The sequence below is a fragment of the Oryctolagus cuniculus genome, chromosome 20, assembly GCF_964237555.1.
Source record: "Oryctolagus cuniculus chromosome 20, mOryCun1.1, whole genome shotgun sequence".
NCBI lineage: Eukaryota > Metazoa > Chordata > Mammalia > Lagomorpha > Leporidae > Oryctolagus > Oryctolagus cuniculus.
Window position 1 is genome coordinate 15505341 of NC_091451.1, and position 17578 is coordinate 15522918.

The window sequence follows — 17578 nt, forward strand, 5'->3', positions numbered from 1 at the left end:
TTCTGGGTCTGCCATATGGGTACAGGGGCCTAAGGACTGGACCATCTTCTGCTGCTTTTCCAGGCCATAGCAGAGAGCTGGATTGTAAGTGGAGCAGCCAGGACTTGAACCGGCACCTAAATGGGATGCCAGCACTGCAGACGCTGGCTTTATCTGCTATGCCACAGTGCCGGCCCCAAGTGGTTTTCTTCATGGACTAACAAAGTCATTCCATATGAGCATATAGTAAACTGTCCTGTTCTCTTAAAACCCCTAACAAATATTCTGTGCTATGTAACTTATTTAACTAGTCCTCTGATGAACTCTTAGGTTGCTCCAGTCTTTTGCCAGTACAAACAATGCAGTGAGGAGCAGGCACTCGGCGCAGTGGTTAGGATGCCCATGTCTCATATCGAATTCCTGGGTTTGAGTCTTGGCTTCACTCCTGATTCCAGCTTCCTGCTGCTGTGCATCCTGGGAAGCAGCAGTTGATAACTGAAGTGGTCAGGTCCCTGCCATCCACAAGGGAGAGTTGGACTGAGTTCTGAGCTCCTGGCTTCCACTGGGCACAGCCCCAGCTGCTTCAGGCATTTGGGGAGTCAGTCAACAGATGGGAGATCTCTTTATCTTTGTCTTTCTGCATTTCAAATAAATAAATTCTAAAGATTATCATTTTTAAAAGATTTATTTATTTACTTATTTGAAAGGCAGAGTTACAGAGATGGGGGAGAGGCAGTAACAGAGGTCTTCATTCCTGGAACTCCATCTGAGTCTCCCATGTGGACCATTTCCTGCTGCTTTTCCAGGTTTACTAGCAGGGAGCCGGATCAGACAAACCGGTGTCTGTATAGGATCCCAGTGTCGTAGGTGGCGTCTTAACCCCCTACTCCATGATGCCAGCCCCACACGTGTAATTTCTGAGGACAGATTCTATTAAGTAGAATGGATGGGTCAGAGAGAGTATGTGCTTTTTTTTTTTTTTTTGACAGTTTCATCAAGTTACAATCCAAAGAGTTTAACACTGTAAAATATGAAGATTCCTTACCACTCATCCACCACAGCTCTGTCCCTGCCCTCCAAACCTCCAAAGTCCCTGCTGGAGTGATCTTCCTAAAGTAATTTGGTCTTACAACCAACCTGTTTACCATTCTTGTAAGCATCACATGGTTTTCAGGGTAAAGGTTAAACTCCCCGGCTCAGCCTCTGCCAGGAAGCGCTGGAGTAGTCTGACCCGCTTGTGTTGAGTACTTCCTTCTTTGCCATTAGGACTCAGTTCAGCACCACTTCCTCTGAGTCGTCTTCCCCTGAGCACCATCCTATGCGGCCTCTTGCAGGCACTACTTAAATATTTGTTGTGCACATGCTGTGATGTCACAGATGCAGATGTCTGTTGTGGTGAGCCACAGGTGATTATTGCTGCCTTCAGGGACTGATGTCTGCCTGATGTGGCTGCTTCTGAGCCCATTGCCTCCCCTGTCACTCATCAACTCTAGTGACATAGCCTTTGACCTCTTTGGACCTTGGCTTAGGCATCTGTCAAATGTGAAGGTAGAGCTGGATGAGCTCGAAGGTCCCTGTGGCGCAGGCCTTATTAATGATTACCGTGGCAGTGGTAGTCAGTATTTGTTGAGGATTTACACAAGGCCAAACAGTTTGCCAAGCACTTTAAAAAATTTTTTTATTTTAATTATTTGAAAGGCAGAGTTAACAAGAGAGAGGGAGAGACCCAGAGAGAGAGAGATCTTCCATCCACTGGTTCATTCCCCAAATGGCTGCAACAGCCAGGGCCAGGCCAGACCAAAGCCAGGAGCCAGGAGCTTCTTTCAGGTCTCCCATGTGGGTGTAGGGGCTCAAGCACTTGGGCTGTCTTTCACTGCTTTCCCAGGTGCATTCGCAGGGAGCTAGATCAGAAGTGGAGCAGCCAGATATGGGATGCTGGCAATGCAGGCGATGGCTTTACCCATTAGGCCAGAATGACAGCCCCTTGCCAAGCACTTTGAACCTAATCCTTGTGTGAACCTTATAAAAACATTGTGGTCACTGTCCCCATTTTACAGATGAGGAAACTAAGGTGGAGAAGTTACGTGACTTGGACATAATCGAGGACACAGATGTAAGTCCAGGCATTTTGACTCTACCTTTCTCGGACACAGAAATGCACACCCATTGCACATTTCTGCACAGTCTTGTGTACTGTTCTGGGTCGTTCACAGACTCCACCCCCAGACCTCTCTATGAGCCATAACTGTTTTACAACATTAAAGGTAAAAGCTGTGGACAGAAGGCTGCTTGAGGACCAGAGACTGGCTGGGTTTTTGAAACCCAGGCTAATGCTTATTTGAAGACTCTTTTTCTTTGTCTTTTTTTTTTTTTAAGATTTATTTATTTATTTGATAACTAGAGTTATAGACAGTGAGAGGGAGAGACAGAGAGAAGGTCTTTCATCTGCTGGTTCACTCCATAAATGGCTGCAATGGTTAGCGCTTAGCAGATCCAAGCCAGGAGCCAGGATCTTCTTCCCACGTGGGTGCAGGGGCCCAAGCGCTTCGGCTATCTTCTACTGCTTTCCCAGGCCATGGCAGAGAGCTGGATTGGAAAAGGAACAGCTGGGCAGAGGATTAGCCTACTACGCCCCAGCGCCAGCCCTTATTTGAAGACTTGAGAGAGCTGCTCCTCTTTTGGATTGAGACAACTCTTGTTGCTGTTTGCGTTCCCTCTTTGCTGGAGAATATAGGTCTGAGTCAAGGCTTCAGATGAGCATTATGACTAGGTCTGGCTTCTCAGAGCATCCTTTGGGCTGTAGATGGTGGGCTCCCTTATCTGTGCACATAAAGCCTTATAAATGGGTGGGGGATATGTATGGACTTAAAAAAGGAAATATCTTATCAGTTAGAATATTTGGTATACTCTAGAACAAATGCAATGAAATAGGTTAACTAAAATCTAATAGGCATGCATCATTTTATAATCCAGCTGCCTCCTTACAGGTATGCAGCAAATAATCTTGTAAGTCTTGACCTGTGATTTAGATAGATTTTTAAGATACTGATTGCTACCCTTCTGAAGGCTATCTGAACTGGAGAGGCTGATGGGGCTAATTGACAACTGTAGCCAGTCTTCCACCCTCCATTGTTGTTGGGGACAGCCGCAGAATGTGGCCTCTCTGGTCACAGGTGTGTCGGGCGGGCCTTGATGAATTAGTTCATTTTTGAGATTCATGGCCAGGGAGTCAGATCCTCCCGGCTCATCCAGCCCGGGGCGGTTTAGCAGCCAGCAGGGGGTTGGCTCCTGCTGCTGCATTCCTTCTCTAGGCGGTGTTTTTCACCCTTTGAGACACGTGTTCGCTCTCTTTTTTCCTTTTGGTTAGCTGGACTTGTTCCGAGTCCAAGTAGCAAAAGCAGAGCCTCTCTGCCCCTCTCTGCTGGAGCCACCGAGGCTGGCGGTCGGACCGAGGCGGCAGCCCCGCAGAGCTGTGCTGTGCCGACGACAGATGTCCAGGTGACGCGGAGCTCGGCTCTTGGCCCCCTGGCCAGGGTCTGGTTCCCGGACGCTGGTGGCAGCTTGCTGCAGGCCTTGGCATTTCCCCAGGGAGAAGTTGAAAAGCCGCCTCTGTGCTGTCTCTTTGGCTGGCAGCAGGGATCCAGTGGCGAGAATTCTTTCAACTTTGTATTTGATTATGGCTTCCTTACTCAAGTGCTTGCTTTTAACTGACTTATGACTAAAAGTTTTTGCCTTTCTTAAGTCCTTGTTTCAACTTTTTTGTTTGTTTCTTACAGGTGAATCTACGCCTGGCTGACGTTAGGATTCTTACTTTTGGATTTTACATTTTTTCTTTTTAAAACAACTTGGACGGATAAAAGATGTGCCATGGCAGGATAGCACCAAAGAGCAGCTCAGCGTTGGCCGTGGCCTCCGTCAGACATGGAGCCTTCCTTCCGCTGGTGGTCCTCAGTACCCTGCTTGGAGACGGGCTTGCCTCCGGTGAGTCCTGGCTGCCTCCTGCAAGTGGGAGGGAGAAGACTGAACAATTGTTCCTCCTGGAGGCTGCTGTAGGGGGTTTTATGCTGTGGTACATACCAGGGAGCAAGGCCTGGGGTCTAGTGAGACAGCCATTGGAGGGCTGTGTGGGAACCTGCTGGTAATGAGGTAATGAACTTAGCACCCTTCCCCCCAAGCCAGGACGGAGCTTGATGCACATACAGGTCAGGGCACAGGCCTGGGACTTAGGCTGCTTGTGTTCAGAGCCTGTTCCTACTGCTTGCTTCCCCTGGGACCCCTAGCAGTTTGTTTTACCGCTGGAAGCCTCCGTCTTCTCAGCTGCAGGGTGGGAGAATGATAGGTGATGTGATAGGTGAATGATAGGTGGGAGAATACAGGTGTGGAGATTGACAAGACAATACCGTGTACACTCAGGGATGGTCAACTCTTGCTTGTTTGCTTCTTGTCTTCCTGTGTTTTGCTCAGATGGAGAACGTAGTCAAGTGACAGTAGGACTTGGTTACTGACACTCCTGATGTTCTGATCTTAGACAAGACATGTAACCACTCTGTGGCCCAGTTTCTCTGTGAAATGAAAGGGTTGATCTAGGTAACCTGTAAGGTCACTTCTGGCTCCCCCAGTTTGTACTCTTACAATTCTGTGGGCTTTGTATTGAAGAGGGTGAGCTGAGCGGAGCTCTAGCCAGGGCTAGAAACGCTGTAGTGAGTCTTTTTAAGTTTGTTTAGTTCTTGTTGCCTTCAGCAATGTTCTGTGTGCCAGTAGACCTGGCACCCTTTGTAGAAAAGACGCATTTGAGTGTGTGCAGTAGACCTCTGGGTGATGTCTCAGAACCTGCCTTTGTAGACGGGATCCCTGCTGTCACTGAGCTCACCAGTAATGGGCACCCTCCCCGATTCCATTAGAAGAGTGCGTGGGGCAGTTTCCATGGATGGCATTCACTGGAGAGAGATCTCAGAGCCAGATTCTAGAAGGGGACAGTGGTGGGGAGTGGGGTACGTATATGGTGAACGTAGAGTCCACAGTTCAGTGCTTTCACGTCTACCACCCACTTATCTAACATGATAATGGTGCAGTCTCTTCTAATCTTACTGTTATTTTCTTCTGAATCATTGGGAGAAACAGTTGCTGATGTTTTCAAATTATTATTTATTTGAGAGAGAGACATTGAGCAAGCTCTCATTTGCTCCCAGAGCTGGGAGTCAGGAATGCAGTTCAGGTCTCCCATGTCAGTGGGAGGAACTCAGTTATTTGAACCATCACCTTGCTGCCTTCCAGGGCCTACAAGAGCAGGAAGCTGGAATCGAGAGCCAGAGTTGGGGATTGAACCCAGGCCCTCCTGTTTGCGATGCTGGCGTCTTAACTGCCAGACCTAACAGCCCACTCCCAGCTACTGACTTTTCAGTGCCTCATAACCTTCTCCAGTACACACGTGCAGCTTCCTTTTTCTGCTGCCTTCCCACTGCATTTTGACACTTCACCCAAACCTTTCCTCTTGGTCTTGAGAAGCACTGGCGTAAGCCCCCTGGGCAGTGATAGTTGGAACCCATGGTGTGGGCATCGTGGTTGTAGGAGGTTTCAAAGAAGAAGGCCAGACTGCACCCATGTGTGACACAGTGAAGCAGGGCCTCCATTCACTGAGCAATTCCAAAGCCAACCATGGAGTATAGAGACGGTCTTGTTCACCGCTGTATAGTATAAAGCTAGCAAACCGTGGCCCATAGGCCAAATCCTACTTTCTGCCTGCGTTTGTGTGGCCTGTGAGCTAACCATTTATATTTTTTAATGGTTAGAAGAGGGGCCGGTGCTGTGGTATTGAAGATTGAGCCTCTGCCTGCATTGTCAGTATCCCAGTGGGCACCAATTTGAGTCCCAGCTGCTCCACTTCCATTCCAGCTCCCTGTTAATGCAGAGTGGGAAAGCAGCAGAGGATGGCCCAAGTGCTTAGGCCCCGGCACCCACATGAGAGACCTGGAAGAAGCTCCTGGCTCCTTGCTTCAGCCTGACCCAACTCCAGCTGTTACAGTTGATTAGGGAGTGAACCAGCAGATGGAAGATCTATCTGTCTCTGCATCTGCCTTTCAAATAAATAAATAAATCTTTAACAAAAAAAGATTAGAAGAAAAATCAGAAGAATGATGTTTTGTGATATAGAAATTATATGAAATACAAATTTCAGTCTGCACAAATGAAATTTCATTGGAAAAAACAGTGCTCATTCATGAATATATGTGTCCATGGCTGCTTTTGTGCTACAGTAGCAGAGGGTGAGTAGTTATGACAGTTCATATGGCCTGCAAAATCTCAAGTATTTGAGCCTTAAACTACCTGGCATTCTGTGGAAGAGATTCACACCTGCCCCCACCCCAGAGCCAGTGGGGCTCCATGGGTATGTGCATGAATGGAATGCTTATTTGAGCAGGACTGCCACAGCCAGGTGGGACTTTGGAGGCTGTGTGCTTATCCAGGGTCTTAGAACTGGTGCTAGGGCCAGGACCAGGCACCCTAGGGCCTGTGGTGCTCCTGTGACCTGCCTCTTCCAAGGCTCCTCCGTGGAAGCCACCCAGTATGTTACACAGTAGTGTTAGTGGCAGAATGTCTCAAGGCCTTAGCTCCCAACCCCACTTATTAAAGATTTATTTGTTTATTTATTTATTTGAAAGGTAGAGTTACACAGAGAGAGAGAGAGAGAGAGAGATCTTCTTGGGGCCAGCGCTGTGACATAGTGGGTTAAAGCCCTGGCCTGCAGCACCAGCATCCCACATGGGTGCTGGTTCTAGTCCTGGCTGCTCCACTTTTGACCCAGCTCCCTGCCAATGTGCCTGGGAAGGTAGCGGAGGATGGCCCAAGTGCTTGGACCCCTCCACCCACATGGGAGACCCAGAAGAAGTGCTGGCTCCTTTCTTCAGATCAGATCAGCTCTGGCCTTTGCTGCATTTGGGGAGTAGACCAGCAGATGGAAGACCTCTCTCTCTCTATCTCTTTCAAATAAATACATTAAAAAAAAAAAAAGAATGAAAGAAAGAAAGATCTTTTATCGCTGGTTCACTCCCCAAATGACCACAGTGGCTGGGCAGGCTGAAAGCAGAAGCCTGGAGCTTCCTCTGGATCTTCCACATGGGTGCAGGGGCCCAAACACTTGGGCTATCCTCCGCTGCCTTCCGAGGCACATTAGCAGGGAGCTGGATTGGAAATGGAGCACCTGGTCTCGAACCAGCGTCCACATGAGATGCTAGTGTCGCAGGCGGCTGGCTGTACCCGCTGTGTCACCGTGCCGGCTCCAAGGCCTTAGCCTCTTCAGCTTCATTAAGCCCCCACCTATCCCCATCCTCCGTTTTGTTGGCTCCTCCTCCCTCCTCCCATTACCCACACCATTTTCCATCTACCCACACCTTCCCAACTTTCCACCCAAGGTCTGAAATCAATTATCAAGGTTCCAGACTGGCTGGATAAAGGGATTATTATTCTCCAGTGTGGAAAAATGTGTCTGTTTGTAGTGTGGGCTCAGACCCGGATGGGAAAGTTGGCTCTGTTGTTTTCCTTCCCCTCCCCCATCTGCAAAGAATCCTCCCTCCTTGGCCCTTCCAACTCCCAAGTCATTTCTGCTCCCCATAAAATGCGTGTCCTGGCAGGCAGCAGGGTGCAGGCAGGGGAAGGGGTTTCACCAGCACTTAGATCCAGTGTACCAAGTTGCTGCCAGTGTTTGTCTCTCTCTTCTCTCTCTCTCCTCTCTCTCGCTCCCTCCCTCCCTCCCTCTCTTGCTCTCAGCTTCTGGGGGAGGGAGGTGCCTGCTCCTTGACCTGAAACCCAGAGCACACCTGTATGGCTGTGCCTGCCTGGCGTGAGCAGCATGCCAAGCAAGTTTGCCAAGAAACCAGGACTCTAAGATACTCTGAAGCCGGGGAAAGGCAGTTCAGTTCAGGAAAACCTCTGCTTCCCCTTTGTGCATTTCTCACTGTGGCTGCTCCTCAGCACCCTCTCCAGCGACATCCGAAAATGGGGTGCTTGTGAAATACACAGCTTGTCCACTGGGCTCTGGTTGACCCTGAGTATGCTACCATGTCATGCACATTCATGACAAAGTGGGCATCCTTGGGCGCAATTTGCCTTCCTAGTCTCTGGTCCTGAATACCGTAGTCAGCCCTAGTCTTGGTCATAAAGCTAGGTTGGGTAGAAAGGAATCATGTGGATCTGTCCTGTCTGGGCTCAATTTCCATGCTGTGTCTCCGGTCTGCAGCCACTCGGTTCGGAGTTACAGCAGAGAGGGTCTTAGAGAGACATTGCCTAAGCCTCCAGCGTTCCCTTGGTCATTCCTTTAGATAGGGAGGATTACTGAAAAGTTTCTTTACTGGTGTCAAAAATCATATCTTATTCTTTACAGCCTGTCACACCACGCAGTGGGAAGACCAAAATTAGAAGTAAGACCTGTGTGTGTGCTACCCTCTTGCCCTTCTTGGACTAGAGGAATTGGGGTCCCAGCTGTGCAGCAGTGTCTCCCGGTCTCCTAGCTCTGTACCTTTGCCTGTGATCTTGGGAAACTGGCTGTGTGGCCTTTGGTGAATCACTTGACCCCCGTGTCTCCTGTAAAACAGAAACGACGATCCTTAAGAGTGGTTGGGTTGGTGTTGTGTAGACTAATAAAAATGATTGGCGGGCACTTGGCATGTAAAACGTGCCATGTAATTCCCAAATAATGACAACAAAACAGAGCCGGCGTGTGACCTGCTGTTGAGTCATGCTGCGCAGGAGACGTCACTCAGACAATGTCCTTTGCTGTCTTGAGAACATAGAACGGAAGGTGCAGGGTGGGTTCCAGGGAGGGGATGTGGAGCAGTTGTCAGATTTGACCAAGGAAGGCATTGTTTTCTTCAGGAATCCCCAGGGCAAGTGCATAACCTCTGAAGTCCCAGGGGGCTCCTCTCTGCAGAGTTGGGTGAGCTCAGCCGGCCTGCTGACTCAGAGAGAAATCTTTTGGCCTGCATTCTCTCTTTCCTGAGCGTATTTACTGAACAGGCTCAGTACTTTCCTGACTGTTTCTGGTTTGTACCCCCTCCCCACCAAGTGTTGCCATGACACATCAGGCCACGTTCAACTTCACAGTTGCCTAGGGCAGTTCTAACAGCAGTGGAAGCGGCCGTCTTCGTTTCCGCAGCACAATGAGAAGGCCAGGCGGTCGGTTTTCATCGCAGATGGAAGATGTTGAGAGCTGGCTTCTCTGGGAGATGACGTGACTTTGGCCCTCAGCCTTACCATGGCACAGAGAAACTGGCAGGTGGCCCTGGCTCATCTCAGCATCTCTGAAGGCCCTGAAGTTGGAGAGGAGAGGACAGAAGGGAGCATCATCTCCACGTCTGATGGCTGTCCCGTGTACAGCTGTCAGAAGCCCTGCGGGCTGGGTGGTCCTGTAGCCGTTTCATAGAGAGAAGTCGAGCCGTAGAGTGGTTAGATGAATTGCTCAGACAGACATGACTGTTAGTGGTGAAGCTTGCTGGGATTTGTGTCCAGTCTTATCTGACTCTTGCTCAGAGAGTCTTGGCTGGGACCACCCTACCTTGCCAAGGGCAGGCTTCCCTGAGGCTGGTGTCTTATGTTTCCTGATGGAAGTGCTCAGACCAGCATTCGGGTTATTCAGACGGCAGAGGGTTCTTCCTGTGTTCTCTCCCCATGGTTTTATAGAAAAGATACAAGAGGCATCCCTGGGTCCCCATGTTTCCCTCTTTGATGCTTTCTGTTCTCATCCACAGTAGCCCTTGTTGTTTGGTTCCAGTTTAGGCACTGAGTTTGCCAAGCCACTTCTGTTCTTGGAAAGGAACAATAGGGACCATAGCAAATTGTTTGCTAAATGAGGATGTAGTTCCCAAAACATCCGCAGAGCTTCTTCCTGTCAGCTGCAAACCCTGCTGACGAAAGTGATGTAATCGCCCCATGGTGTAATTACCTGTGACTATAAAAAGACCTGGGGATTGTGGTAGGAGGCTGGATGGGTCATTATAGGACTTGTTGAACGTTGGTGTCATGAAAAGACATTGAGAAATTGTTCTCTGCACACTAATTGTTGTGCCGTGTGTAGAGAATTGCACAGGGTACACCCTAAGAAAAGCAACCCAGAGCTCCCCCAGCTGAATGTTTAACTGCATCTTGATTGAGTTAAAGACCTCATCGAAGGTGAATTCCACCTGCTGAGCAGGGGTCCCCCACTACCCTGGCCTACCTTGGATAGCTTGGAGGTTATTCTTACCTGCCCAGCACTTTCTGCAAAAGGGAGTCACAGAGTACTAATAAAAAGTTAAGGTTAGCACTCAGAATCTTTAGTGATTCTAGGTAGGATTCCAGGGGAACTTTGATCACTGTGTCTTTGCAGTGGAGATTCCTTTCCTCTGCATCACTCTTGAGCATGAGCCCGCAGGAGTGGCTTGTGCTGGTGTGGCTGGCCGCCTGGACTGTGGCCAGGTCAGCAGTGACCTTGGCCTGCTTCATGTCAAGCTTTGGGGCCCAGAGGGGCAGCAGTGTTTAGAGACAATCTTTCTGTGGTGCATTGTGAATGAGGGGTATACTAGCTGCTGACGTCTCTCCAGCCATGTTCATCAACTTCACTTTGAACCAGTGTTAACACAGAAATCTGGGGGTTGGCACTGTGGTGTAGCGGGTAAAGCCACTGCCTGCAGTGCTGCCATCCCATATGGGCACTGGTTCAAGTCCCAGCTGTTCCACTTCAGATTCAGCTCTCTGCTATGGCCTGGGAAAGCGTCAGAGGATTGCCCAAGTGCTTGGACCCCTTGGACCCACATGGGAGACCCAGGGGAAGCTCCTGGCTCCTGGCTCCTGGCTTTGGATCAGCTCAGATCCAGCCATTGCTGCCATTTGGGGAGTGAACCAGTGGGTAGAAGACCTTTCTGTGTCTCTCCCTCTGAAGCTCCTGCCTCCCAAAAGTAAATAAACAAATCTTTAAAAAAAAAAAAAAAAAAAAAGTGGATTAGGCCTGAGACACTGTGGCATAGTGGGTTAACACCCTGGCCTGAAGCGCCGGCACCCTATATGGGCTGTGGTTCGAGACCCAGCTGCTCCACTTCCTATCCGGCTCTCTGCTGTGGCCTGGGAAAGCAGTGGAGGATGGCCCAGGTCCTTGGGCCCTTGCACCCTGTGGGAGGCCCTGAGGAAGCTGCTGGTTCCTGGCTTCGGATCGGCACAGCTCCGGCCGTTGTGGCCAATTGGGGAGTGAACCATCGAATGGAAGACCTCTCTCTCTCTCTCTGCCTCTCCTCTCTCTGTGTAGCTCTAACTTTCAAATAAGTAAATAAATCTTTAAAAAAAAAAGTGGAAATCTGATCACAATAAAGAGGAGGGAGGGTGAGATTACTTTAAAAAAAAAAAAACTATTTATTTTATTTGAAAGGCAGAGCTACAAAGAGAAGGAGAGACAGAGAAAGATGTTCTCCACCTGCTAGTTTACTCCCCAAATGGCCGCAACGGCAGGAGATGGACCAGGCCTAAGCTGGGAGCCAGGAGCTTCTTCCAGGTCTCCCGTGTGGGTGCAGGGGTCCAGGTACTTGGACCATTTTCTACTCCTCTCCCAGGCGTTTGAGCAGGGAACTGGATTGGAAGTGGAGCAGCCAGGACTCAAACCAGAGCCCACATGGGATGCTGATACCACAAGTGACAGCCTAACCTGTTAGAGGCAGAGGAGAGAGACAGATATCAATCTTTTATAAATAAATCTTTTTAAAAAAGATATTAATCTTTCATTTGCTGGTTCACACCCCAAATGTCCATGACAGCCAGGGCAGGGACAGGCTGAAACCAGGAACCAGGAACTCCATCTGGCTTTCCTACCTGGGTGGCAGGGACCCAAGTACTTGATCCATCATTTGCTACCTTCCCAGGTGCGTTAGCAGGAAGCTCCATGGGAAGTGGAATAAATGGGGTTTGAACTGGCACTCCAGTGTGGAATGCCAGTGTCACAAGGGGCAGCTTAACCTGCTACAGCACAACACCAGCCCTGATTATAACGTCTAGAAAAACTCTTGTCCCTGGAGTTTTTTCACACAGCTGTCTTGTCAGGTGGAATGAGATTCAATTCATATATACCTTAAAACAGCAGCTGTGGGACCTGCAGCTCTCATGGGCCCACTAGGTCACTAGCGTGGCCTGGTATTTTATCTGTGGCCTTTCTGCCTCAACTCCTTGCCTTTTCTTTTCTTTTTTTTTTTTTTTTTGACAGGCAGAGTGGACAGTGAGAGAGAGAGACAGAGAGAAAGGTCTTCCTTTGCCGCTGGTTCACCCTCCAATGGCCGCCGCGGCCGGCGCGCTGCGGCCGGCGCACCGCGCTGATCCGATGGCAGGAGCCAGGAGCCAGGTGCTTTTCCTGGTCTCCCATGGGGTGCAGGGCCCAAGCACCTGGGCCATCCTCCACTGCACTCCCTGGCCACAGCAGAGGGCTGGCCTGGAAGAGGGGCAACCGGGACAGAATCCGGCGCCCCAACCGGGATTAGAACCCGGTGTGCCGGCGCTGCAAGGCGGAGGATTAGCCTAGTGAGCCGCGGCGCCGGCCCAACTCCTTGCCTTTTCAAGAGGCAGCACAGTCTGAGTAAGATGATTTGGGATTGAATACCACCTTTGTTCCTTGCTAACCATGTTACCTTCGGTAATTTCCCTGACCTCACTGTCTATTTCTCCAGAATGGAGATGATAACAATGCCTGCTTCGTCAGGTTGTTGGGAGAATTAAATAAGACAGTGTAAGTAAGGAACTTGGAACATTGTCTGGCACACAACAAAGTGGTTGCCTTGTTGGAAGATCAGATTCTTGCACCAGCTGATAGCATTCTGCCCTTCTGGTTTTTGTGATCCCCCACTGTTAACTGGTTCATACAGGCTCAAGGTTGGAAGTTGCTCCTGGTTCTCAATTTCTTGGGTTCTTTTTGGTTCATTCCAACACAACACATCCTGAGCGGCGTTAGATCCCTGATATTCTCGAGGTTTTCTTAAGCCCCTAAATTCTCAAATGCTACATGTATTCATCCCACACATGAAGACAAGTGGAAAAGAGCAGTAACGCTGCTTCCAGATGTACGTGCTTGGGCTCAGCGAGGTGACCTCTCAGGAAGCCGTTCCTTTCTCTTGTTGGCATTCAGGGCTACCATTTGTTGTGGTTTGGATGTTTGTTTGGGTGTTGAATGTCCCCCAAATGCTCATGTGTTAAAAAGTTTGGTTCCCAAAGTCTTACATTAATGGAACTATGAGGGTGAGAACCTAATGCAGTTATGGTGTTAAGACATAGGGCCCTTGGGAAGTGGTTGGGTTGGGTTAGGGTAGAGTCCCATGACCGATTCATGGTGGCTTCATAAGGAGATGAAGACAGGCCATGGGCTCCCTTGTGCCATGTGCTATTCTTTGCTGCCCTGGGACTCTGCCAGCAGCAACGACTTCACTAGAGACTGAACCAGCGGGGCCAGTCTGATCTTGTACTGTGAACCTGCAAAACTGTAGGCCAAAGTAAACCTGACTGATCCAGTTGGGAACTTCTGGAGTCATTTTTGAAACCTTGCATGTTAAAACCTTGCATGAGTTTGTTCCTTTAAAAATATGTTTTATATCACCAATGGTATAAAAATATAAATAAATATAAGTGATGTGGTATAATGATATAAATACATATAAATGATGTGATTGAAATATAATTTTCAGTAACCAGCTTTTAATTCTGTTTTTCCATGAACATCTAAAGAATTTTTGTTTATTTTCATCTACTTGAAAGAGAGATTGATCTTCCCTTTGCTGGCACATTCCCCACATGCACGCATGAATCAGGGCTGGGCCAGACCAAAGCCAGAAGCCTAGAACTCCATCTTGGCATCCCACATGGGTGTGTGGGTGGCAGGAACCCGAGTACTTGAGCCATCACCTGCTGCCTCCCAGTATGTGCATTAGCAGGAAGCTGGGTCAAAAGCTGAGGTGCTAGGACTCAAACCTGCATGATAATTATGGGATGCTGGCATGCCAAGTGCTAGCTTAACCTTCTGTGCCACAGTACCAGCCCCAGAGGATTACATTTTAAATGATTCCAAAACATATGTGGGATAATGCAACATTAGAATTAAAAAAATAAGAAATGTCTTATTTTCTCTTGTCTTGGTAGTCCTTCTGCTTCCACCTCTGTCAAAATTAAACAAAACAAATGAACAACAACAATAAAAAGAACACCCGCCACCAGCAGGATCACTATCCAAGTGCCCACACAGCAGGAGTCAGGGCTGAGCCAGGCTGAATCTAGGAGCCAGAATCTCAGTTTAGGTCTCCTGTGTGGGTGGCAGGGACTCAAATAGTTGATCCATCACCTGCTGCCTTCCAGGGTGTGCATCAGGAGGAAACTGTCACCAAGAGTGGAGCTAGGTCTTGGACTCAGACCCTCTGATGTGGGATTCCAGCATCTCAACTAGCGGCTGAACCACAAGGCCAAACGCCTGGCCCCTCCTACTTTTCTGAGATCTATTTGACAGCATTTCTTCGTGTGTGTTTATATATATATATATATATATATATTTAATTAATTTATTTGAAGGCAAGAGAGCAAGCAGGTGAGAGACAAAGAGGGATCTCTCATCTACTGATACACTCCCCAAAAGTCTGCAACAGCCAGTTAGTCAGGCTTTTACCAGGAACTCAGAACCCAGTTCAGGTCCTTCATGTGGGTGGTAGGGACCCAAGCCATCACCTGCTGTCTCCCAGGGTGCCCATTAGGAAGTTAGAGTTAGGAGCAAAGCTGTGGCTCAAACCCAGGCACTCAGATAGGAGGTGCAGGTGTTCTAAGTGGTATCTTAACCACCGTGTCAAATACCCACCCCAGCATTTCTTTTCTTTTCTTTTCTTTTCTTTTTTTTTTTTTTTTTTTTTTTTTTTTTTTTTTAGATTTATTTATTTATTTGAAAGGCAGAGTTACAGAGAGGCAGGGGCAGAGAGAGAGGGAAGTCTTCCATCCGCTGGTTCACTTGCCAAATGGCTGTAACAGCCAGAGCTGGGCTCCAATCCAAAGCCAGGAGCCAGGAGTGTCCTCTGGGTCTCCCACGTGGGTGAGGGGCCCAAGCACTTGGGCCATCTTCCCCTTTTTTTTTTTGACAGGCAGAGTGGACAGTGAGAGAGACAGAGAGAAAGGTCTTCCTTTTCCTGTTGGTTCACCCTCCAATGGCCACCGCAGCCGGCACACCGCGCTGATCCGAAGCCAGGAGCCAGGTGCTTCTCCTGGTCTCCCATGCAGGTGCAGGGCCCAAGGACTTGGGCCATCCTCCACTGCACTCCTTGGCCACAGCAGAGAGCTGGCCTGGAAGAGGGGCAACTGGGACAGAACTGGTGCCCCGACCTGGACTAGAACTCGGTGTGCCGGCGCCGCAGGTGGAGGATTAGCCTATTGAGCCGTGGCGCCAGCCCTGGGCCATCTTCCACTGCTTTCTCAGGCCATAGCAGAGAGCTGGATAGGACGTATAGCAGCTGGGACTCGAGTCCAGCTGGGACTCGAACTGGCCACCCATATGGGATGCTGGCACTGCAGGCAGTGGCTTTACCCACTGCACCATAGTGCTGGCCCACTGACCCCCCCATTTCTTTTAAGAGCCTCTTTCTGGGGGCTGGTGCTGTGGTGTAATAGGTAAAGCCACTGCCTGCAATGCCGGCATTACAAGTCCTGGCTACCCCTCTTCTAGTCCAGCTCTCTGTTATGACCTGGGAAAGCAAGCCCAGGAAAGGTGGTCCAAGTCCTTGGGCCCCTGCACTGCCATGGGAGATCTGGAAGAAGCTCCTGGCTTAGGATCGGCTCAGCTCTGGCCGTTGTGGCCATCTGGGGAGTGAACCAGAGGATGGAAGACCTCGCTCTCTGTCTCTCTGCCTCTGCCTCTCTGTAACTCTGCCTTTTAAATAAATAAATAAATCTTTAAAAAACAAAACCCCCTCTTTGCCTAGATTGATTTGCTTCCCCAGGCCTGGAGATTTTTCCCCCCGTTTGCCTTGCTAGCTTTGTCAGTAACCAGATCTTTTGAAGTACAGTTGTTTAATCATCTAAAATTCTGGCAAGTCATCCTGGGGGGAGAAACAGATTCTTGTCAGTACTTCTTCTTTGCAGAGCACTTTTTTTTTTCTTCTTAAATTCACAAAAGTATTTTAGGCATTTCAGCCCTGGGGGAAGAGGGTGCAGAATGTTTCTGGAAGTTACGGCCATGATAACTCTGCTTGTAGCCGTTGTTGTTCTGAGCATCGGGGGACACTTTATGAAATGCAGAGGGCCTAACCAGTTCTTCACGCGTAGTAGACACATGTCTCCTTGGGAGAGGGCAGGACCTGTGTGTTTATGGTCACTGGCTTGAGTTCTGACAGTTCGGTCTTATTGACTCTGGCAATGCTGAGAGGTGCTGGAGACTTCTTGGGATTGCTGCGGACCAGTGGGAGACGGAGCGGGCAGGAGGAGCAGCTGTCAGTGTTTCCTTAGTGCTGATCCAGCACAGGGAGGCTGGGGACAGGCTCGGGGGAAGGCCGTGGGTCTCTCTTCTTCCCAGAGCTCATGACTTTGGAGGCTGGAGCCAGTGACGTTTGAGCCAGTGCAGCCCCACTAAGGCTCCTTGAGTACTAAGCATGGTGATTCCGGTGTGGCCCGCGAGGTTAACCGGAGAAAGCAGTGGGTTGCATGGTTGTTTGCCTGTACCACTCTCACGGAGGCTGCTTGTTCTCTGAGCCTGGAAGTCTACTTTACATGTCTCTCTGTGTCTTCGTTCGCAGCTCTTGTTCTTTGCTCTTATTTGTGTGTTTACACATAAGCTTGTTGAAGGCGGGGACTGAGTCCTTTACATGTTGCTTCTGTGCTGTAACCGAGTGATGGTCCCCTGTAGACTCCAGAGCACATTCTGGGGAATTCCTGGTTTGTCCTCCGTATAAAGACAAGCAGGACCATGTCTGGGTCATATGAGCAGGAGTACTCTGGGGGTGCCTGTGGTTCCCCAAAGGATCCTGTTCCCAGCCGTTTGGCAAGGGTGACAAGAAGCATGGGACTGTGTCTTTGGGTGTCAGGGGTGCAGGTGCTGGGGCTCGTCTGCTGGGAGAGGCACAGGCTGAGTGTACTAACCTACAGTTCCGAGTGGGTCCCCTGAAGTGATGAGGAGGGATGTGAAGGTCTAGTGGAAGGATGTAGGGAAAACCATGCCAGCTCAAACACACCCTGGTATTAGACGGCGGCTGGGAGGTGCAGCCGGGATGGTTTGTTTGTAGCCTCTGTCCCTAAAGGTCAAAGCTAAGGAAACCCCCTGTCTCCCCCTTCCCTGAACATCAGCATAGTATCTTCAAGCCTGTTCTTTTTTTTTTTTTTTTTTTTTTTAGATTTATTTATTTATTTGAAAGGCAGAGGTAGAGAGAGAGGGAGGGAGGGAGGGAGATCTTCTATCTGCTGATTCACTTCCCAGATGGCTGCAACAGCCGGAGCTGTGCCAATCTGAAGCCAGGAGCTTCTTCTGGGTCACCCACGTGAACGCAGGGGCCCAAGGGCTTAGGCCATTTTCTACTGCTTTCCCAGGCCATAGCAGAGAGCTGGATCGGAAGTGGAGCAGGCAGGACTCGAACTGGCGCCCATA

The 17578-nt window shown here is 49.5% G+C and overlaps 1 protein-coding gene across 3 annotated transcripts in view; it reads left to right on the forward strand.

Annotated features, from left to right (window-relative positions):
• SUSD6 (sushi domain containing 6) overlaps nucleotides 1–17578 on the forward strand; it is a 98782-nt gene that overhangs the window by 41320 nt on the left and 39884 nt on the right. The window contains exons 2-3 of one of the 3 annotated variants that reach the window (XM_008248579.4): nucleotides 2037–2092; nucleotides 3756–3960. In XM_008248579.4, the coding sequence (XP_008246801.2) occupies nucleotides 3840–3960 (121 nt within the window). In that variant the 5' untranslated portion in view covers nucleotides 2037–2092; nucleotides 3756–3839. Of the gene's footprint in view, nucleotides 1–2036; nucleotides 2093–3329; nucleotides 3478–3755; nucleotides 3961–17578 lie in introns of those variants that run through there. The other 2 variants (XM_002721663.5, XM_008248578.4) reach the window with 2 other exon arrangements.